General features: G+C 46.1%; 1 protein-coding gene across 3 annotated transcripts in view; it reads right to left on the reverse strand.

The window, feature by feature from the left end:
* The window catches only part of LOC146202771 (proto-oncogene vav-like), a 287,899-nt gene that overhangs the window by 128,433 nt on the left and 135,078 nt on the right, over nucleotides 1–24,388 (reverse strand). For all 3 annotated transcript variants that reach the window (XM_084588327.1, XM_084588326.1, XM_084588325.1), the window contains exon 4: nucleotides 19,335–19,409. In XM_084588327.1, coding sequence (XP_084444453.1) covers nucleotides 19,335–19,409 — 75 coding nt within the window. The remainder of the gene's footprint in view (nucleotides 1–19,334; nucleotides 19,410–24,388) is intronic.

Raw genomic sequence — 24,388 nt, forward strand, 5'->3', positions numbered from 1 at the left:
CGAGTAGACTGCGGTCAGGGCGCGCGCGTGAGCAAGCAGCTTTCAACAACGCGAGCGACAAAGAACGCGAGCACGCGCAAGGCGAGTTGCTCCCGCGTGCAGAGGCTGCAAAGACACGAAAGTCTACAGGCGAGCTATTCACTCTGCCCGACCGATTACATGGCGTTGGCCGGAGACGGCGCTGTTCACAGGCGCCCGCAGCGCCACCCTGCGATGCTTGGGTCCCCTATACGACATTTACCAGATGTTGAAAGCCTTTGCTTTTTATCGTACTGTCACGATACACGTTTAGTGAATTGACGGCTGACGTATGTTGAATGCCAAGCTGCAGCTCCTCCGCACCCATACCTTCATGAGAAAACCGTGTTCCGAAATGTGTTTTCTTACAAGAGCTTCGTCGTTTTCATTTCCAACTCAATGTGCACCCCCAAACAAGACAGGGCTAGGCAGCAACGAGTGCAAATTCGCAAGGCCATGCATATGAACAACTTCGATGATTGATTGCTTGGACGCACCGAAGGAAACCTCGCTCTTTGCGCACCTTACATGAATACGCCTATATCCAGCTAAGTTTCCACGAACATAGCAGGCAGGTGCCGTGCTGGAAAAGATCTCGCAGTCTTCACAACCTAGCTTCGACACAGCAGTGCTAGTTCGCAAAAATCGTCAGCGCGTGCAACTGATGAGTTGCCCATGTTTAGCACAGAAGCCGTTGCGCAAAGCTCTTGCGAAAAAAAAAAGAGAGACACGCGAATACAACCATGCGCCGATGCTGTCTGACCGTCCCATCATGAGATTGCAGTCAGTGAACGGATCGCAGATGACGGTCCCGACTGTTTTGTACAAGGAAACAGAAGGAACTGTGTCATGGTTCAGCTATGCCTTTTTGTCAAAGCCCTATAGAAATCGCATTAGAAATAAACTGCATGTAGTTACATTTACGAAAATGCTTCGTGTAGAATGTTTCCTTTGGTCGGCTTGAATTTATCTCTCTTCTCAGCAACGCCGCGTTGCGATGCGTGCTTTTAATACAATGGAAGATTACATTGTCGCGTCCACAGCTGTTCGCGCATCCGAATACATGCAGAGCTGTGTTGTATCAGGTGCACAACACTAGTTGACGTGCTTTGTACGTCCGCAACGCACGCGAAACGAGGAACAACGCACGCCGAAAACCCCCTCCGTTGGCTCTGAATACCTCCGGTTGGTTGTTGGTTGTAAAACTTTTAATTCCATCGGAAACGGGGAGTCGTGCGCCCGCGGATTAGAGGCTGGCAGGTAGCCCTTGGCTTGTTGCGGCCTCTTCCGCCATATGGACGGTGCGGTCCTGGATCGCAGGGTCCGCGCTTCGCAGCAGGGTATCCCAGGCTTCTCTACTTGTAATATTTTGCCCTATCCCTGGAGATTGTGGGCACTCCCAAATTATGTGGTCGTTGGTCGAGGGTCCCTCTCGCCCCACAGTGTTTGCAGAGATCATTGTCCCTAAGGTCTGGTAGCGCGTGAAACGCCCAGACCGGGTTCATGAACGTATTAGTTTGTAGCCGCCTCCACGTGACAGCTTCTCTATTATTTAGTCTTAACATCTGGCGGGGGTACCAGTCTACGTCCCAATTTATAATGGTCGATGATTTCTCCGTAATTTTGTAGACGCTCGTCGTATGCCCACTGTTCGGGGGGCTCGACGGCTACCCGGAAGTAGAGAGCTCGGGCTAGCTCGTGAGCCGCCTCGTTACCAGGGACGGCAGCGTGAGCGGGTGTCCAAATTAACTGAATTTTCCTGTTTATCGTTCTTTGGGTGAGGATTTTGGCCGCCTCCGGCGATATCCTCCCCTTCCCAAAATTTTGAATGGCAGTTTTGCTGTCGCTAATTATGAACTTGGCTTCTGTTCCTACGCAAGCTAGCGCTACCGCAACTTCCTCCGCAGTCGTTGCGGCCTCTGATGGCTGCCGCGGATACCGGTGCCCCTCGGCCATCGACTACCGAAGCTACCGCCGCACCTGTTCTGCCACTTGCCGCATCAACATAGACTACTTCCTTTGCTCCTATGTTCTTGAACCGTCGCTCTAGAGCTTCGGCTCGTTTGGCCCTTCTTTCGACATTAAATTCTGGATGCATATTCCTAGGGAAGGGGGCATTCCTGATTTCTCTATTAATTGGGACTTTTTTTTAACTCCCCTGTCTGGGTTGAGGCCTACTTTTGCAAGTATTACCCTGCCCGTCTCGGTCGTGCTTAGTCTCTCTAATCGGGAGACTCGCACTGCCTTCGCCAATTCTGCCCACGTGTTATGCACCCCGAGTTCGAGCAGTCGTTCGCTCGAGGTACCCATGGGCAGTCCTAGCGCCTTCTTAACGCATCTTCGAACCAGGCAGTCTAACTTCTCTTTTCCGCCGGCCTTGATGTCCAGGTAGGGCGTGGCGTAACTGATTCTGCTTATTACGTATGCCTGGATTAGTTTTAGTAAATTTCTCTCCTTGAGGCCTCTTCCTTTAGTTGCGACCCTCCTCAAGAGCCCGAGGGTTTGCATCGCGTAATTTTCTATTTTTTTTCAGGACCTCTCCGTTATGGCCGTGGGATTGAATGACCATCCCCAAAATCCTGATCTGATCTACTTTTGGCGCCGGTTTGCCCTCCACCTGACGCTCCTCACGGTGACGTCACGACGGACGGAGAAGCGTGGTTTCTCCCTCCGCTTTCCTCCTCTGTAGCTGTGGCGCGAGGCGCGGGAAATGTGAATTGCGCGCTTTAAGTCGTCGATTGCGCAGGTGTTTTATGCATTATCGAAAAACTAACTTCACAGGCATGGTCAACAAATGATCTACTTCAAAAGCCTATAGTATTGGTACATTTGAAAACCGCTGCAGTGTTCACTTCAATAAATACTGAATAAATAATTGAAATAAATTGTGCATCCTAATTTTATGTAGTTTTCTGGTTTAGTTATTTTGTGCTATTATTATTGCTTGAAGTCTGGCTATTTTTGGGCTACTACACCGCGCAGAAAGTTTGGCGGGTCATGCTGTGAGTACCTGGCAACCTTGCTAGAATAGATAGAAATCACGGCTGGCCTCTCGACTAGCACTATAACTGTGTGCGCTCTCTGCGGGGTGGCAGGGGAGTCAACCGACCACGTGGCACTCGAGTGTCCAGTAATTTCTCCTCCTGCCTTAGAATTCTTACTCTTACCTCAGGGAAGCTGTGCTGCCATCTATGGGAGTTTAGATGGAGTTTCCAGACGACCAGTTCAACCACCATGGGTGCTCAAAGCATCATGGGACGGAGAGCTACCGTGTGCAGACCTACAACACTATAGAAAAAAACTAATGCAAAGATAAACGTTGTTCTACCATAAATAACATCCAAACATTCAATAATGTGACTATAAATTGCAAAAACAGAAACAGCATGTCCGTGTGATATTTATCCAATATAAGCGATGGCTATTTCTCCTATTGCCTTAGTTTTGAGCAGAACAAATGCCAATATTTTGCACTTAATAGGCATACTTTAAAAGAAAAAAAAAACGTTTTCAAAATATTTATGGTTGTAAAATTACCTAATGAAGTTTTTAATGGCATTTCGGGAAAAAGAATCCTTTTATTGGCGACGTCTGCTTTTGCGCCTTCGCTACTACGGCTTTTGCGTTCTAGGTACGCACTTCGAAATGATGATGATGAGAAAGAAAATGAAACATCATAGTAACGCCACTCCATGCATAAATACCCGAGAAAAACCGACTGTCCCGCACCAAGTAGCACACCGGCCCATGATTCTTAGCGCACCATTGTGGCCTGTCCCGCACTATTCTAGCCACTGTACCCGCACCAAGTAGCACACCGACCCATGATTCTTAGCGCGCCCATGGTGGCTTAAGTGCAGCGCCCTCAGCGTTCCCTCTAGTTAGTGTAAGAAACACTATGCCGCCCATAGAGTTTCTTACTCTTACCTAGAGGGAAAGCTGTGCTGCCGTCTATGAGAGTTTACATGGAGTTTTCAGACGGCCAGTTCAGCCACCATGGGCGCTCAAAGCATCATGGGCCGGAGAGCTACTGAGTGCAGAACTACAACTTTTGGCCAAAACTAATGCAAAGATAAACGTTGTTCTACCGTAAATAATGTCCTAAGATTGAATATTGTGACTATAAATTAAAAAAGATAAACAGAATACGAGTGTGAGATTTATCCAATATAAGCGATGGCTCTTTCTCCTATTGGCTTAGTTTTGAGCAGCACAAATACCAATATTTCGCACTTAATAGGCAAACTTTAAAATAAAAAAAAAATGTTATGAAAATATTTATCGTTGTGAATCACTCAAGGAAGTTTTTAGTGGCATTTCGGGAAACAGAAACCATTTATTGGCGACGTCTGCTTTTGCGCCTTCGCTACTATGGCTTTCGCGGTCTATGTACGCACCTTCAGATGATTATGATGCCGAAAAAGAAACATCGCAGTAACGCCACTCCACGTACCCGAGAAAATCCGACTGTCCTGCAACAAGTAGCACACTGGCCCATGATTCTTAGCGCGCCCATGGTGGCTGAAGTCAACGTTTTTAAGTGCAGCGTCCTCAGCTTTCCCTCTAGGTAGTGTCAGGAACTCTATGATGCCGCCTGCCCGTACGATGTCACTACCTAGAGTTTTTGTATTAGGTCTATGGCCTATAGGACTCAGCTTTATGGCTTTAGGCTTGCAAGTGGAGAGGCAGCCTCGGTAGATGCGATGGATACTACAAAGAGAAAATTGGAGTTTTGGTGGCGAGAAGCAAGGAGCAACATCCTTGTGACGCGGCTGCAGCCTGCAGCTAGCGATTTTTTGTGTGCTTTTCTTTATTTTTGGACACACTTTTAGCTTTTTGAAGTTAAATAATAATAATAAAAATAATAATAATAATAATAATAATAATATATAAAATAATAATCGACCCGATATAAAGGGCCACCATCACCATCATCGTAGACGAAGGGCCTGAGTCATATGCCCGAGCAGAAGGAGGAAGCCGTGCGTTCCTTACCAGGCGAGACAGAGGCGTGGTAATGGCGGCGTTGCCGGAATTTAGTCTCTCAGACCCAGCAGTGTGGTTCGCTCTAGTAGAATCTATGGGCTTTTCACCGGATTGCATATATCATCACGTGGTATCACGCTTGCCGTCGGACGTGTTACGTGAGGTAAGCGATATTACCTCACGGCCTCCACGCGCGAACTCCTTGGAGAAGCTCAAGCGACGGATCATTAGTATAACCTCGTTGATGATGAGAAGGCCTCACTCACCAGTCGATGAAAGTCTTCGTGGACTCTCCCCAAATGAACTACTGGACCGACTGCGTGAACGTTCCGCTCAGCGCCCAGATTACGCCAGCGACGCGGTCCTCCGACAAGCCTTCTTGCGTAACCTGCCTGAAAATGTACTGCGAGGCTTAGGCACAGAAGCCTACGACCTGGATCTGGATATGCTTGCGCAGATGGCTGAAAAACTGCTTCAGGCAATTGTGCTCCGGGAGCTTGGCCTTATCCCTGTCCTGGACCCGGCGGTCGGAAGTTAACAGCAGCGTTTGCGGGATCGGGTCTTGCGCTTGGAGGAGCAGATGGAAGCGGGTCTGCTCGCGCAGCGCAGAATGCTACAAAGCCCCCCATCTCTGTAGAGGTCCTGGAGCCGCCGTCGCGAGAACCGCCACAGTAGCCACAGCGTAGACCTCCTGGAGCCTTTAACTAGCACAGCATGGGGCTTTGAGGGTGGCTGCGCTTACAGGACTGAGCCGTTCAAGAAAAAAATGCAGAGCCTCACTTCTGCCCACCTACTGGATGCCCTGAGTGCCAAGACATCTTTCCTATTGTAGCCGGTGCCCAAACTTCGTGTGTGTGTGTTGTGTGTGTGTGTGTGTGCGCGCGCGCGCGTGTGTGTGTGTAATAAAGCTGTTCTGTTACAAGTGTTCTGTGGAATGACTACTAGTTACATGACTATCAACATTAGATGCATACTATATGGGGTCTTATGGCACATAAGCAACTGTTACTATCATGCACCGAATACAAGGTTAGGTGATTAGTTAAGTGCCTAGACCTATAGTACTCGTATTTGATTTAGAACATGACTTAAATCTGCGAGTGCTTGTTCCCCTAAAAGCAATGCTGGATAAAATGGGATGTGCTCTTTGTAATCTACAGTAAAATATATTTTCATAAGTTGATCAGGATGTGAGCCGAGATTAAAATGTGATTAACTATAAGCTCACCACTGCACATTCCGCACACAGGTTGGGTATTTTCTTGTTAGCAGGAAGCTGGATGACATGTGCGTCTATAGACTGCACAAAATTGCTTCGATATAACGGTCCTTATGGTGGTACGATTTCCATTCATCTAAACTAGATTTTACGGAATGAAGTTGTCTGCTTTTTCCCAAGCCGCCCACCACTTGCCTCTCACTTTGCAAAGCACTAGCTTAATGCAATCTCTATATGGCATGTTTACATGCTTTATTTCCATCATTCTGGATTGTGCAGCGCATGCATCCACGCTCTCATTACCACTGATTCCAGCATGACGAGAATGCTATGGTATGTGTTTCTGTCATTGCGTATGATGCTTACCGCTAGGGGCTTGCACCATGTTTAGAGTTTAATGCAGAGAGTACATTCGGGGAACCTGTAAGTGATGCTGTTTCTTATTTTCTCATTTGCTTTTTTTTCTACAGCAGCGAAAATGGCATAATTCTCAGCGGTGAAAACTGTTGCATGCTGAGGCAGTCATATTGCCTTTCCAGTTTTGCCTTGTATTATTGCACTTCCCACATGGGTTTCAGTTTTTATCCATCAGTGTAAAATGCCATGTAGTTTGTATTTTTTTTCCAGCGTGAGATATTCTTGTTGTATTGCATGCTCATGTGGTGTACAGGTTTTTCGAAAGTGTGCTAATGCGAGGCGACAAACTAAGAAGAATTTACCACAATGGTAGTGGTTCATGTCTTGAGGCAATACTTTGCATTTTGCTCATATACATAACTCTTGGCATTTTTTGTTCAAACCGTCAGAGCAGTGGCTTAACTCTTTCGTTACCACAAAAAAATGGCCGTTTCGCACAGGTATCGGAAGATATTTTTTTGCCAGTACAAATAATACTGCCACGTACATTGCAGCATACAAAACTGCACACAATGGAATGCTCTTTCCCAAAACATAAGTTAAAGAAAAAAATTTATCCTGGAACAAAAAAAATGGAAAAATTGCCATTTTTGTGACGAGCCAATAAAGATAAGATAGAAAAGGATATCTACAGGTACATTATTAACAAAAAATTTAGAATGTACATTTTGAAGATCAATGACCCAGGAACACTTTAAAAAAATAAATAAACCACCGTAAAATGCCATCCTTCAGCTAGCAACATAAAGAAATCTACAGGTGTACACAGCCTCATTTCTTGTGCCAAGCAGTGAAGTCGTTTCTGCTTTTCACGAGGCACCAAACCAAAACTGCTGCAAACTGGCTGTAAAGGCTGGGTATACATGTTGGACACCTCTTGAACGTCCCTTTAGGAATGCGTTTTCGTGGAATAAAACCACCCAAATTCAGAGTCAAAGCTCACTAATGATTAGCTGGCACCATTTTCGTGTAAATATCACGACTCAACAGTGTCAGATAACAAAGCCGAAATATGATGCTATAATAACTTGCTGGAAGTTCTTTAATTACAGTCGCGCTCCCTTCCGCAAAAATACGTGCAAATTAGGTCTCAGAAAGGCCCATCAAAAATCAGAATGTCGCCAAAGAGGGGAAAATTTTAACTGGTTTCACAAGTGCAATGCCTACATTGACCACTGCGTGTGGCACTAGGTGCACGAGAAATGATTCCAACATGCTCAAATTGGCAATTTAAAGCTTCGATCACTGGTGATTGATTCGAATAAGCGTGGTAACAAATGAGTTACTCGCCTGGGACTTATTGCCCATCCCGAGTGCTCTTCAGCAACAACACATGTCTAGGCTCCGAATTTGGCGACGTGTGTACAAGTTAGTGCATTTGTTCATTCTTCTAAGGCAAGTTCATCGGTCTCTACATAAAGGCTGGCTATTGGGAATGTTCTATAAGCACCGGATGATAACCGCAATACCAAGATTATGGACTAGATGTAATCATTTCAAGTAGGATGGTCTTGATGAACCTTATACTATACAACTGTAGTCTAACATAGAGTGTACCAGAGAAGGATAAATATGTAACAGGCATGCCATATCAGCCCCACAGTGTTTCCTTGAAAGTAGTTTCAGCACATTGAGGGCCTGGGATGCTTTTTTCTTCAAGTTGTTTATGTGCAGTAGAAAAGTTGGTTTTTGTCTAAAGCGACACCTAAAAGTTTATGGTTGGTTTGTGGGGCTTTGAGGGACAGAACATTGGCCAAAATATGTCATGAGATTATGACGGAGATGAAAAGATCTTGCCTCATATAGTACAGATGGAGCAGTACAATATGAAAGAGGCTTTACAATTTTAATTTGACAATGGGAATCGCATACACACAACTGAGGCGCTATCTATCGGAGGAACCGTATTACTTTCACTGTAGAATCCCACGTGACTACATTCCAGCAAATTATCGCAGATTTTCCTAAGTGCACACTGTTCTTTTTCTTCTAGGAGTGCTTGTCATAATTTATTATATTTTGCGCTTTCGCCAGCGCATCCTTAAATAAAAACCACCCCTCTTTTCGCACTGCAAGAGGCATGCTGTTAGCCTTTACCACTAGATGGCGCCACAGTGTTTAGAATTTCATGAATGCAGCTGTGATAGTGTCCAATAAAACTCGTCGACGAGCGTGCGTTGTTGTGCCGTAACAGCCTTGAGTGTGGATAAGGAAACAGACGTTACACTATGCAAAGATGTCTAATTACTGTCTGGCCAGTGAAATTTATATTTGCTTTTGGTACGTTTTTTTTTTGTTGACCTCCATTCGTCATCATGGTCGCTGCTCATGGCTTCCAGCATCGGATTACATAAAAACGGGGGCATGCACTCATCGAAATATTCTCGGTAAAACTTTTCTACAGTGTTTCTACAAAAACTGCTGTGGAATCGAACATTTTTTGACATCAATCTTTCCATTGCACCAGAAAAAATTCGAGACTTAAATAGAAGCAACTCGGGCTATGAGAGTGTTTCAACTACCCGGGGTTTCTTTAACATGCACGGACATCACACAGCACATGGGCGCCTTTGCTTTTTACCTCCACCGAAAAGGGGCCGCCGAAGCCGAGATGCGATCCCGTATCCTTGGGCAGTAGTCGAGCGCCGTAACCCCTGTGCCACCACGGCGGGGCTCTTAAAATTTATGTTCTTGTTTGACAGGTATTAAAGTCTGGTCCAGGTGACGCGTAGAGTCATTTTGAAAGCCTCGGCTGAGCAAGAATAAATAGCTAATGTTTTTTATGGAGAGAACGTAAATCTGTTTTCTGCTCAACCGGACATTTTGTTTCAGTCATCTGTATTTGTCTCTCACAGGCTGACAAGCTGGAGGACGTGCACGCTATTTGGAGATCATCTACATCAAGTGGGTATTATGAACCTGTGGACCGCTTTTGCTATGGAATTTATCTTCACTATGAAAAGTGTGGTGCTTGAGATACAGCCTTGAAAATGCTATTTCCCTGTAAGAAGTTCATTGAAAAAGTTCAGCCTAAGTGGACTTTGAATGTACAGTTAATTAGGAAGTCAAGGTTGGAGAAGACCCCGATGCAATTTTGCTTCTGAATGAATGCTTCCTGAACAGTGTTTTCTAGGTGGATGAGGTGATCGGTAGTGGAACATGTTTTTTTAAATCCATGTTAATGAAAGCTAATATTTTTTGATTCCAGTAAAAAGGTCTGCCTGATATTTACAATGCTTTCAAATGACTTTGCCAGACAGGTGGTAACTGCTAAGACTTGTTGGTGGGTCGCTGCTGGATTTAAGGAGGGGTACTATAAATGCTCGTTTCCATGAATTCTCAGCAGTTCCACAACGGCCGCTTCAAAGAGGTGGGCTATTATATCATAATGAATGTTATCTGGACCTGATGCTGTCCTTTTTCCTCACGATAATACCCTACTTAGTTCCTGTAGTGTAAGAAGTTGACTGCAGTCCTCATACATGCCTGCTCCAAGGGAGAGCTTTTGTTTTTATGCCATTGCTTTATATTTCAGGAATGTGTGTGAGTAATTAGACAAGCTAGACACGTTGGAAAAGTGCTCGTCCAGTATGTTAGCCTGCTTTTCGAGTGTCGATTATGTACCAGGTGGTGTCAAGATTGGAGGTGTGGAAGTGGTATAATCTTCAACGAATTTACAGACTACTTCCCACATCTTCGATGTTACTGAACTAATTATAGATTTTTTCGGCATTTCATCACACATACCGTGCTCTAGCCCTAGCCTTTTTAAATGCGAGCAAATGCTCTGTAGTGGGGTACCTACAAAGAGTACTCCATGTGAAATGGTTCACGGCCGTATAAGAGAAAGAAGGGCGAAAAACCAGTTGTTGCTTGGGTTGCAGGGTTACGCGAACATTACGAATGGCAGTACCTGGTCCCAGTTGGAGCTCCCAGATTCAGATGTAACAAATCGCGAGTAACAGTTGAAGCGCTCCCTGAGGCTGTTTGTTTGCGGGTGGTACGCAGTTGTAGCCCGATGTATCGATTTGCAAGACGACAGGAGCTCTTGAACTACTTTGGAAAGAAAGACAACCTCTATCACTCAGTAGCTCGCAAGGAGCGCCATGTCGAAGAATGAAGTGGTGCAGAAGAAAATGGGCTACCTCTCGGGCTGTCGCTGCGGGAAAGGCAGCAGTCTCCGCATAACGAGTCAGGTGGTCGAAGGGGACGATGACCCATCGATTACCAGCGGCACTGTATGGTAGCGGACCATAAAGGTCCATTCCCACGCGATCAAACGGGCGAGCTGGACACGGTAAAGACTGGAGAGGGCCAGCGGGGTGGTGAGAAATCTTGCGTTCGGTACAAGAGCGAATGCAGAGACGTAAGAAATTGTACATTCCCCGCCAGTAGTACCTCTGACGAATTCGACCATAGGTTTCCAGGACGCCAGTATGAGCGCTTTGTGGGTCAGTATGATGGTGGGCACAAACTTCGAAGCGGAGGTGGTGCGAAATGACAAGAAGCCATTTTCTGCCGTCTGAGTTGTAGTTCCTTCGGTAGAGGAGGCCGTCCCGAATGGTGAAATGGGAGGCCTGTCGGCGGAGTGCCCAAGGATGCGTAGTCACAGAAGTAGTGCCAAAGATATCTAGCAGGTTAGAAACCCAAGGATCGTGTCGTTGCTCGAAAGGCATATCCTCAATGGTGAGTGCTGTAAAGGACGATGGAGGGGACGATGAGTCAGGCGAGCACACCGGTGACAGAGAGAGAGCGTCGGCGTCAGAGTGTTTGCGGCCAGAGCAGTACACTACACGGATGTCGTATTCCTGAAGCCCGAGAGCCCAGCGCCTGAGCCGGCCAGTCGGATCCTTGAGAAATGCGAGCCAGCAGAGAGCGTGATAGTCTCTAACTACCTCGAAGGCGAGGCCGTATAAGTAAGGGCAGAACTTCATTATAGCCCACACGATTGCTAAGCATTCCTTTTTGGTAACAGAGTAGTTGGACTCAGCTTTGGTAAGAGCATGGCTTGCGTAGGCGACAACGTATTCGGAGAAGCCAGGCTTGCGCTGGGGCGAGGACGGCGCCAAGACCGACACCACTGGCATCGGTGTGAAGTTCTGTAGGTACAGTAGGGTACTAATGGCGAAGGATTGGCGGTGACGTCAGAACACTGCTCAGCGTCGCGAATGCATCATCGCAGGCTGGCGACCAAGAGGAGAGGTTAGGGGTGCCTTTCAAGAGCTGTGCAAGGGGGGCTATGATGGTTGCGAAATTCCGAACAAAACAACGAAAGTACGAGCAGATGCCCACGAAGCTTCGCAGTTGTTTCTAAGTGGTCGGTTTTGGAAAGTCAGCAACGGCGCGCAGCTTCTCAGGATCAGGCAGAACTCCATCTTTGCACACATGTCAGAGTATTGTGAGCTGGCGGGCACTGAAGCGGCACTTTCTGAGGTTCAGTTGAAGCCATCCTTATTAACTAGGACCACAGGAGACGACCATGGACTACAGGATTCTCTAATTACTCCGCGTTGCAGCATGTCGTCGACTTGTTGGGCAATAACACGGCACTCAGTCGGGGACACACGATACGGCCGCTGATGGAGAGGTCGGTGAGCGCTAGTGTCGATGAGGTGGGAAACGGTCATCGTGCGGCCCAAGGAAGATTGCGCAATGTTGAAGGAGAAGCGGAATTGGTGTAGAAGGTCAAGAAGTTGCTCGTGGCGGCGCGGCTCTAGAGTGCTGTCCACAGAATGGTCGAAAAGGTTCCACTGTAGTAGACTGGAAGCCACAGGAGTTGGAATCAAGGAGTCAACTTGGCAAACAGGTAATGACACATCATCAAAGGCGAACAGGAAAGAATTGATGTCGATCATGAAAAATGTGAGAATCCGGAATAAAAGCCGGTGCAGAGCGCTGGACGAAGTCAAAAACAGATGAGTATTGGAGCAGGAGGTCCACCAGGATTTGGCGTTGAGTACTACAGTCGAACCTGGATATAGCTAACCCAGATAATTCGAATTTTGGTTATATCGAATTCATGAAATATCCCCTTAAAAATCCCATGTAAAAGTATAGGAAAGCTGCGTCGTATATCGAATTCAATTTCACCGGTCGTTTGATATATCGAACTACGCACCACACACTGGACGGTGCACCTTCCCCAAAGATGATCGCATCACTCTAGGCCGTTTTCCATGTGACGTTTTCAAGCCACAGGTGGAAGTAATAAGAGAGCACAGTTCGGCGACGGCTGGTCTAGGACAACACCGCGTCCTTTCCCCAAAGGTGCGCGCATCTGCGCATCTACGATGATCGCTGCTGCGTGCCAGCATGTGACGTTTGCAATCCATGTGCGTGAGGAAACGAGAGGGAACCATGCAATGAAGCTGTGGTGTTTGGGAGAGGAGAAAAACTCGATAGAGCGAAGCGCAAGGGTGTGCCCACTCTTCTGTCCAACTTGCCTCTCCCCTTCCTCTTCCTTTCTCGGTCTTCGTTCGCAGCAGCACGCACTACGCATACGTGGACAAGCCAGCTCAGCCCGTAGTGCCCATAGCAGCATTTTCTCTAGTGTGTGTTGTGAACTCACTGTGCTCGGCGGCTGACGTGCAATGCAGGTCTTGCCTCGTCGTGCTGAACGTGCGTAAGCTGAGGCGGTTACGGACACTAAGAAGTGGCAGTTATTAGTTTTGTTTTTGCGAGAGTCGTTCATTCTTACCGTCGTGCTGAATGTGCGGCGTAGCGTATGCTATGGCGGCTGCAGACATTTAAGGGACACTAAAGACACCCAAATATGCAATCAAAATCTAATAAACGAAATTTCGTGACATTGTCTTCGCATATCCAGCAGCAAAAAATTAATTTATTGTTGAGATATTGCGATAAGAAGTTGAGGCTTTTTTTGTTCCCGCTGGTCAAATTCCAACTGGCTTTCTTCTTCTACGCAGTAGGGTAGAATGACGCACACTATGATGCAAAAGGGGACTCTGTGACTGCTGGCATGCAGGGAGCGGAGAATAATTCGCAGGTGAGTGCCGAACATGGAGGAAGAAGGAAGTGCTGCAGGCTGGGAGGAAAGCCTAGTCATAAAAAATATAATAGAAAGCATCATAGGAATTTAGCCATCACATGACACAGCAAGCGGTAGACGGTAGCTGGTTTCGGTTAGGGTTTTGCACACTCCGCTCTGGAACAATGCCTTCACTACCCAATGCCTGTGGTAGAAACCTGAGGCACGCGCTGAGCACAGACGATAGATGGAACTTTGGACCTTTAGATGGGAGGGCATCAACGTGCAGGGCTCGGCGCACAAAGTCAAGAACAAGAAGGTTCGTCCAGTCGTCCGTGTTCTTGTGTTTTGCGCTTTGTCCTTGTTCTTGTGCTTCGCCTTTGTGTGCTGAGTCTTGCGAGCATAGAATCAAACCAACTAGCCCTGCAACAAAAGCTGCCATATGAAATGCTGTGTGCTGAGGTGTTAGACAGATATAACGCCCGGGGCTTTCGATCCAACGGTGAGTATCCTGTTATGCACACTCCTCGAGAAACGAGGCGTTTGCTTGTTAGGGTATGTGCATGTATTGTTCGAGATGAAAATCGGCTGCTTCATTTATGAAACGCAGACCTCAAATACATGTACTGCTGCAGCCAGCATACAGCATACATTATTTCAAATCCGTAGTCTTCCTAACGAACCCGTAGTTGAAAAACCTACCTGTGGTTCTCACCAGTGTGCCTATTAACACGCGAGTACAATTCAGCATTTGTAAACAAAGTAACTTATGTGTTACGACAAGACGTGCAACTTTCGGTAGTCCACTCTGGTAGGCTTTCCGCTGGGGCATCCACAGTCACTACAGAATACCATGTACCCAGCTGCTTTTGAGTCTGGCAACTATGTTGGTTAAATTCCCAAGAAGCATTGCAGGCAGGAGAGAGAAGGGAGCAGCGTCAGAGGAGGTTGGCTTGCGGAGGCTAAACCCGCTCCCTCCTAGTTTTTTTCTTCCTCCATGATGCCGAGCCATGATCTTCCTTCGATAAGCACTTAGGATAAGTGCATCTGCTGCTCCGAGCTCGTATTTCAGACGTCGTAGGCAGGGCTGGGCAAGATACTTCGAAAAAGTATCTTCGATACCGACACTCGATACCCTGAAAAATTGCCGATACCGATACAGGATACAGGATCGAAATCGAGTTCCGATACAGATACTCAGTACTGTATCGTCGATACTTCGATACATCACTGAAATACTAACATAATAAATGTGGTAACATGATTAGTGGCATTAGGAAATTTTACCGTGCTTTGTGGGATCTTTACAGAATTCCTATAGAGTAGTTTTCCTGAAATGGCTTAAAGAATATGCCAGCATGGAGTTATTGTTCAGGCTGCTGTCCTTGTCAGAACTTCACATTAAATTGAAGCCATGGTTACAGTTGAGCGATTGCTTCAGCAAGCAGCCTAGCAAATATTTCTTAAACTAAGGCTCTTCACGGGAACCAGCCTGTGAACACTTGGCTATACATACAAAGGTGCAACCTGCGTGAGTTTGGAGAACTGAGCAGTTATTGCCATTAGTGCGATAGCAAACTTTTGAAGTTCTGCATATTTTAAAAGCTAGAAGGAAAGCAAGAAAAACAAAATGGCTGAACATTATTTGGTCCGGAAAGAGTGCAATGTGGGCGTACTAAAAGCGACGCAAATGACAAAAGCCTCCGTACATGCATACACGAGCACACTGCACTGTTCTATTGGATGAAGATGCCTTTTATCAGCGTGTAAGAGTGAACCATAGCCGCGTTGACTCAAGCATCCTGGAGGTAATTAGGTAACTTGAGGTTCACTATCGTCGCTGGAGAACTACGGCTGGTTGTAGAAAAAAGATAGAAGTATCTTTTTTAACAGAAAGTAGCTAATATAGTGTCAGTCGATCTGCATATTTCAAAAATAATTTTTTTTTTAAGATAGAGATATCTTTACAAGTTTTATTTAAGGTTTGCTCAAATGTTTTTGCACAAAAATTGTTTAATAACTCATAATTTGTTATTCGGTCTGTGCTGGAAAATTGCATTCATAGTTTTCACATCGTGCATTTTATAAAATTTTGGACGTAATATTTTTTCAAGAAAAAAAAAGTCTAGTGAAAACCTGTTTCCTGTGCAGTTGCAAAGGATGGATTTGTTTTTTGTCAAACGCCGCAACGACAAGAACGTGGTTAACCGACTGCATCGAGATGGACTCAGGCCTTACAAGCTTGTGTTCTTGCTGCCAAGCAGAGCCAGCATACGGAGCCCAGGGGTTTTGGGTTGTGCATAAGTTACTGCGCCTGAGCATACTGAGGGCACTGCTTGACGAAAATTAAACGCCGCATAGACGGGGCCCGGGGCAGATGGCAAAGGGTGGGAAGAGTGGGTAAAGCAGTGTTTGTGATCCCTACTGTGTGTTCACCTTGCGTTTCTGCTTTGTTCATATCGCTGTGTGTCTGCTAAAGGCTTAGCAGCTTTGTGGTATGCACTCTGTGCTCAAAAGTCAAGCACCTCGTGAGCACCTATACTTACCACTGCCTCCTTCAGTTTTAAAGAAAGGGATTCTGGAAATGTGGTGGACGCTGAGGGACTGGGGCATTTGTAGGAAACTCAGGCGGTACTACAAGCTGAGCTGCCTCAGGGCCTGTACTACCGTCTGAGCGAGCGCTGTCAACCCAAAAGCTCACAGCGGTTTCAATATTTGAAGTTTTCCTTAGTATCGAGTATCTTCAAAATACACAATACTTTAAAAATGTATTTTCGATAGTACCGATACTCTGATACTTTCATTTTCAGCACACGATTGATACCTAATACCGATACACAAAATGTACTGAAAGATAGTATTGAAGATACATGTATCTTCGATACATGAAACTGAAGTGGGCACCTGTGGTGCCGCCATGTATATTTTTATATTTGCCTTGCAACATCTGCGTTGTCGTTTACATGTGATAAAAGCATGTTATGTTCGAGACAAAACCTACTACCGCATTCAAACGGGCAACGTAATTCGCATTTGTCAGCCTCTGGGATCCCTTGCACGTCACGTGATTTTTAGTTGCGAGTCTCTGCTGTTTCGGATGTGGCAGTGATATGTGTACTTCTGTTCTTCCTCTTTACTACCTTATAAAAGCTGTTTTCAGTAAGAGTGGTTTTTTGTAATCAGGAACTGGCATTCTATTGATGCAAGCCCACTTCATTTTTCTCTTTAGTATCCCTTTAAGAAGCAGCAATTATTTTTTTCTCTTTTGCGCGAGTCATCGTTACTTGTGCTGAATGTGTGGCGCAGCATAAGCTATCGCAGCTGTAGACGTTAAGAAGTGGCAGATTGTTTTTTTTGGAAGTCGTCCATTCTTACATCTATGAATCAATGAAAGCATGTGGTCAGCTGCGATCAGGATAACGACTTTTAGCATTGTTCGCTTCAAACGGCATTTGCAGCTATCACGCTTTCGAACGATTTTGTGGCAGTGGACTACACCAGCCCCAAGCGCGGCATGATAAATAGAACCAGGCTTGTGCAATCAAGCCATCACTCTGCCAAGTTCACTCCCTGCCACCGTAAGATCTATCAAAAGTACAGTCAAAAGATAAACACGTCCCGATGATCTTGGTGCGCGGCCAACAGATGAGCTGTGGATACAACAGTCAAACAGAGAAATGAGTCACCGAACGGCCTGTTTTTTTTTTGTTTTTTTTTTCAGATTATCAGATTATGCAAGTGGGTTGATTACGTGACAAATACAGCATCATTTTTCAAGATCGCAAGTGGAGTCTCAGCCGGTTTCTGTATATCGAATTATCAATATATCGAACTATTTCGCGATCCCCTTCGATTTCAATATATCCGGGTTCGACTGTACTGAGACTCATGTCCCTCATGCATGCAATTGTCGATTCTGGTGACTAAGGCAGAGGAGGTTCGGCAGAAGCGACTCCTGTGTTCTCCGCCTGTGAAAAGTACCAGCTCACTTGTTTGACTTGCAAACTGCGCCGATAAGCAATCCTGATGCCTTGTGTTCATTTCATTTCCTTGACGTCTAGCCTAAATCTCCAAGATGAAAACAGATATTTTGTCAAACATGTCACATTGAAAAATCCATGCTCAACAATGCAGGACTTGCATACTGCTTGCTTTCTTCCATCAGTGGCTGCATCACACAAAGTGCTTCTAGACATTAAACCAGGGGGAACGGGCAGCCTGGCGCATCAGTATGACCAGCCTTCAGCCTACTTTTTCACGGTACGAAAGTCTGAAAGACTGTCTTAACATGTGATGAATTAAACGCTCAACTACTAGGCCTGGTGACCACCCTGGTTCGACCATTGTCACGACAGCTGCGTTTCGATGCAGGCAAGATGCAATGCACCAGCGTACTGCCAGATCTCGCTGCACGTGAAAGAATCCCAGGAATCGAAATTATCGGGACCTCCTCTATGGAGTTTTTCATAGCCGATGTAGCTTTAGGTTCCTTCTCTACTTTTTCTCTTCTGTCCGCACGAGGCAGCAGAGGTGGCTAAGCTACAGAGCCAGTAGCAGGCTCGTGCATTTTCGTTTCCTTCTTCCTACAACCACAACAATATCAAACCCCATAAAAGCCTAAAATTTATTTTTTTTTTACTCTTTCATCCCCCTTTTTTCTTTTACATAAAATTTTTTTTTCAGGCATTACACCTCTACTCGTGACTACTCCACAGCGCAGCCTTCACTCGACAACCGCTCTGAATACCCCAACGGAACATGTAGTCCAGGCTCTGGTTAGTGGTCTAACGATGACAGACTCTGGTCAGCGCCTTGTCATGCAGGGTATGGCAAACCGGGAAGGTGCGGCGAAGTCGAAGAAGTGCACAGGCCTGCTCTGTTTCTATTAAGCGCTGCCCTAGCGCGGTTAGTGACAATAACTTTAAAGCTGAGTATTATGAAAACGTACACAAGTCTCGGTTTGGGACAAACCCGCACTGCCTCAAGGAGGGCATAGAAAAGATTTGCATTTACGTGCTCCTTCAATCACCCGGATGCATAATTTATGATAGCTAGATCAGAGACGATTCACTCACCAATAGATGGAAAGTAGACAGGTGGTACGCACGTAAATAAGAGTAGTATAAGCAATGACGCAATGATTACATTACGGACTCACACCTCGCAGGATCCATGCGGGGCAGAAATCGTGATGACGGTGAGAATGACTAGACAAGAACCAAGTATGTTTGATTCCCCGAAAAAAAAAAAGGTAATTTCCTGAGACTCTGACTGTAACATGGAGCACATCTTGCACGCTGCAGCAATATTGAAAGTGAGGCCCCACATCGAAGCACACACAAAGCGCGGACTAGAGACCAAAAGATGCTAAACGGTGCAACCCCTCAAGCTGACAGTGCTGCTCATTTGGCTGGCAGGCGAGTGCAAGCCATTCGTGATGGCCAAAGAAAGTCCAGTTATGGTATGCATAGACGCAACCCACCCAAGAATCTGCTAAGAAATAGAGCACCGGAAGCCGAGTACAAGCCGAACTGCAAGGTCCGATGTCGGCTGGAATAAAGCACGATATCGTCTGTATTTTATAGAGGGCACACCTTAATCTGAAAGCAAAATACGACTTTCCTCAGTAAAAGTCCACTTTAACGCTCTCTGGCTTTCTCGCACCATAGAAATGGCTAAAATCTGCAAAATCGCCCAAATACTTACTTGACAGCGTCCTCCAGGTTGAAGGCCTCGTCATTGTAGTAGTCGTGTGACGTTGACGATTTGTCCGAAAAGCCCCTGCAAATCACGAAAAAGCAATTAGACAAGCTACCGTGCAAGAAAAAACAAGCTGAACGACACACACACATTGCAAATAACCCACATGCTTGCGCAAAATACTTTTTTTTTCTGTATTTTAACATGAGTCGACACAAAGGCAAAGACAAAAAAAATTACAGCCCCTCCTGAAATTGAAAGCAGGTACAAGCATGAAATGATCACGGTCACAGCACAGACGGTACTAGCCACAATCTTGAAATGAGTCTAGCACAGCACACCGTACCACACCCAGCCTGTTTTCAAACAGGGCAGTGCACTTAGCATCTCTCGCAAGTTTCTCAGCTCGCATCGAAGCGATCGCCTGCAATCGTGAAGTGGGCAGTTGTGGCTAGTGGAAACCTTGTCACCTTCGTAAGCGGCCAAATTATCGTGGCACTGTCAGCAGAGGCGAGCAGTCCTGATCGAATAATATGTCCCCTTTCATCAGGCACATTTGCTCGGCTTAAGCAACTTTGACAGTGGCGGCATTGGAATGCAAATGATACAGATTCGTACACGGCTACAACAGACACTGACCAGATAATAACGTGCAGGGGGAAGCAGCGTGTTTGAGTGCTCCCCGAGCGTGTACACAACTGCCTGACTATAAGAGAAATGACATGAGCTGACGATGCAAAGCAGTGACAGACTTGATTCCAACACGCCACGGTGGCTCAGGGTAAAGACGCCCGGCCACTGAACCGGAGTTCCCATGTTCAAACCTGACTGCGGCAGCTGCATATTGATGGAGGCAATGTGCAAAGGCGCCCGTGTGCTGTGCGATGTCAGTGCACATTAAAGATCCCCAGGCAGTCTAAATTATTACGATTCCTCCACTACGATATTGACCCTTCCCTTTCCTATGAACCGTCATTTTATATTGCGAGCGGCCTGCCACACAATGCGCAGTAAGTACAGGCCAGTTTTACTCTTGAATTTGAAAGTTTATTAGGGAATTTAAACAGTTACAAGCGTATACAGCGAGAGGCCTGAGATACAAGAAAATTCCAATAAGCAAATGAATAGGAAATACACAACATATCGTTAAGTATACGCCATTGATTGAGTGCATTTCCTACACCCCGCTGTACCAGTGATGTTTGTAGTTTCCTTGGCCTTTGCTCGTATTTTAGGCAGTTTGTCCCCAACTTTGTGGAGACAGCTCGTCCACTCACCATTCTTCTGAAGAACGACAATCCATTTTACTGGGGCCAAGAACAATCTCAAGCCTTTTCTGTGTTCATTGCAGCCCTCACCAATCTGTCCGTACTGGCACACTTCCACCCCTCAGCACCAACGGAGGTATGCGCCGACGCCAGTGGTCATGGTATTGGTGCCATTCTCGCCCAACAGCAGATGGGCCGCACTCGCGTCATTGCTTATGCCAGCCACCTCCTTTCAGCGGCTGAGCGGAATTATTCAATCACAGAGAGTGAGTGTTTAGCCCTCATGTGGGCCATTATAAAGTTTTGCTCTTACTTGTATGGCCACCCATTCTCAGTCATCACCGACCACCATGCCTTATGTTGGCTTCCTACACTGAAGGACCCTACAGGTCGTCTTGGGCGTTGGGCACTGCATCTTTAGGAATGCACTTTTTCTGTCGTCCACAAGTTCGGCCGGCTACACACTGATACCGATTGCCTGTCCCCAACCCCGTAGATCCGCCGCCTGAAAATGAGTGCGACAATGACACCTGTGTGTTGTCCATTTCTGACCTTTTAAACATTCGTCATGAGCAGCACTTAGATCCCAAGCTTTGCAGCATTATCAACAGTCTCAGCACTGATCACCTTGATGTTACCCGTGCATTGTGTACCGCAACGGCACATTATATCGGCGGAATATGCGACCAGATGGCGCTGAGCTTCTACTCATAGTCCCCAACCACATGCGTGCTACTGTTTTTCAGCAGCTGCACGACACGCCCAGTGCGGGTTATCTTGATGTACTTCGTACGTACGACAGCGTCTGCCGGCACTTCTTTTGGCTAAGCCTCTACCGCTCTGTCCGTCATTACATGGCTTCTTGTAACGACGTCAGCGGCCGAAGAAGCCCTCTGTTGTGCCTGCTGCATCCCTAGAGCCGATTGACATCACAATAGACCCATTTTTCCGAGTTGGCCTTGATCTCCTCGGGCCTTTCCCTCTGTCTGCTTCGGGAAATAAATTAATTGTGGTGGCTACGGACTATACTACAAGCTACGCCGTTATACGAGCGATACCCACCAGCGATGACCTAGACAGGAAAAGTAGAAAGGTAGGCTTAAAAATCAATATGCAGAAGACTAAGGTAATGTTCAACAGCCTCGGGAAGGAACAGCAATTTACGTTAGGTAGCGAAGCACTGGAAGTAGTAAACGAATATGTCTACTTAGGACAGGTAGTAACCACAGATCCGGACCATGAAAAGAAAATAACAAGAAGAATAAGATTGGGATGGAGCGCATTTGGCAAGCACTCGCAGATTATGACTAGCAGCTTACCGGTATCGCTCAAAAGGAAAGTATACAACAGTTGCATCTTGCCTGTACTCACCTATGGGGCTGAAACGTGGAGGCTAACCAAGAGAGTTCTACTTAAGTTGAGGACAACCCAGAGGGCTATGGAACGAAAAATGGTAGGGGTAACATTAAGAGATAGGAAGCGTGCAGAGTGGGTCAGAGAAATAACTCAAGTTACTGGCATTCTAGGGGAAATTAAGAAGAAATGGGCAGGTCATGTAGAACGGAGAGGATAACCGATGGTCGCTTAGGGTAACAAACTGGATTCCAAGGGGAGGAAAGCGTAGCAGGGGGCGGCAGAAAGTTAGGTGGGCGGATGAGGTTAAGAAGTTCGCAGGGGTCAAGCGGATGCAGCTAGCACAGAACCGGGTTAATTGGAGAAATATGGAAGAGGCCTTCACCCTGCAGTGGGTATAGTCAGGCTGATGATGATGATGACCCACCAGCTGTGCAATTGACGTCGCTATGTTTCTCCTCCATGACGTTATCCTACCCCACGTCAGCTGCTCACTGACCGTGGCCATTACTTTCTTGTTCGAGTAGTCAAAGAAATTCTCCAATACTGCTCCATTAAGCACTACTTCACCACTGTTTACCATCCACAAACGAACGGCCTCACTGAACGCCTCAATCGCACATTAACGGACATGCTGTAAATGTGTGTATTGGCTGGTCATTGTCACTAGGATATTACTTCACCGTTTGTAACCTCTACGTATAATTTCTCCCATTATGACACAATGGGCTAGTCGCCCTTCTATCTTCTGTTCAGCCATGACCCTTCTTTTCCATTTGACAGCGTACTGCCTCCCACCGCTAATGCAAGTTCCTATGTTGCGATGCCATATCCAGAGCTGACACTGCCTGTTTTATTGCTCGCTGCCAACTGGCTTCCTCCCAAAACTCTCAAAACGTCATTAAAAATGTCTCATCGGGATGTTCACTACTCTCCGGACTCTCTCGTTTTGCTCTAACTCCCACTCGTAGAGTTGGGCTCTGCGAGAAGCTCTTGCTGCGCTACACAGGCCCCTACCATGTTTCACGGCCAGTTACTTCCATGACATACGAGACCACCCTCTGCACCCACACCGACAGTTCGATATATCATGTACCGAAATCGTTCATGTCGCTCTCATGAAGCCGTACCACTCCAGCTGTAGTTCCCTGCCGTAGTACACACTGGGACTGTGCTTTTTATGGGGGGTTAATGTTACGTATATGCCATTGAAGAAGACAACGATGGACAGGAGAGAGACGGCGAAGCTGAAGCAATGGTTGGTGCTTACCAGAACACTTATGCCTGTCATCAGCTGTTCTCCTGAGCTACACTTCTGCCACGTATCAATATTATTAAGCAATGCAGAGAATAAATAGACACAGCATAATATGACTTACCGAACTATTTAAATACAAACAATATATGCAGGTGAAGGTACAATAAAAAATTTGTTGTGGTTTAGCTCTGGTTAACCCTAGTTGAATTGTGAGAGCAATAGCGGAAGCTTCTATTGCCTGCTACGTTATTCCCCTATCATGCCCTATAAGTGTGTGTTGCTAAATTATTGGGGGCACTTAAGCTCATCCTTTAAGGGTATAACACGAGAGCGTAACCTACCAGCCCACATATAAGGTCACGCTTCAACCAAGCCGTATTGACATTCCTGCAGATCGTAGGGGTAACGAGACTGCAAACGGTTCTGGCAGGCAGATTCTGATATCACCCTCCCATATTAAAGGAGCAACCAGTGTTGAAAGCTCCTGCCTGTGGCATAGGGGTAACATGAATTCAAATGTCATGGCAGGCTAATTTTTTTATGTATGAGGAGACCGTAGCTACACCTCTTCACGGCGTAGGTGCGGCCACCCGAGGTCTCACTTTGGCTGTCGTAGTATTTATTGCTTTTACAATAAAATGCTCACAGATGCCTCGATACATTTTTTTTTTTTTTAGAACATACTGCAGGCCTACAGTAGGCCCAAGCAGGAGGGGCGAATACACAATATATGCAAAAAGAACAGGATTAGCAAAATTGAAAAATGTTAAATACAAGTTGTAACACAAAATACAACAATAAATACAAGGCTCAGATGCAAAATACAAAAAGTAAACGTAGAAATAAATGGCTCTCAAATTAAATGCTATGAAGAAAACATTGAGTCAAAAGAATCAGCTCTGGTTAAAACATCTGGCGGACACCTGTTCCACTCCTCAATGGTGCGTAGAAAAAATGAGTAAGCGTTAATCCTAGCACTGTAAGGGGTTAATGATAGTGCATGATTATTTCGTGTTTGGCGCGTAGTAATAGGTTTAAGGAAAGGGTCTGCATTCATAGACAGTTTATGGTTTTTTAGTAAGAAAAGTAGTTTCAGTCTTTGAATTTTCCGGCGCAGCTGTAATGTTTCAATACCGTGAGTTCTCATGAGTGTCGTTGGTGAGTCAGTTACACGATACTTT

Source organism: Amblyomma maculatum, chromosome 1 (assembly GCF_055883805.1).
Source record: "Amblyomma maculatum isolate TAMU_Amacu chromosome 1, ASM5588380v1, whole genome shotgun sequence".
Classification (NCBI taxonomy): domain Eukaryota; kingdom Metazoa; phylum Arthropoda; class Arachnida; order Ixodida; family Ixodidae; genus Amblyomma; species Amblyomma maculatum.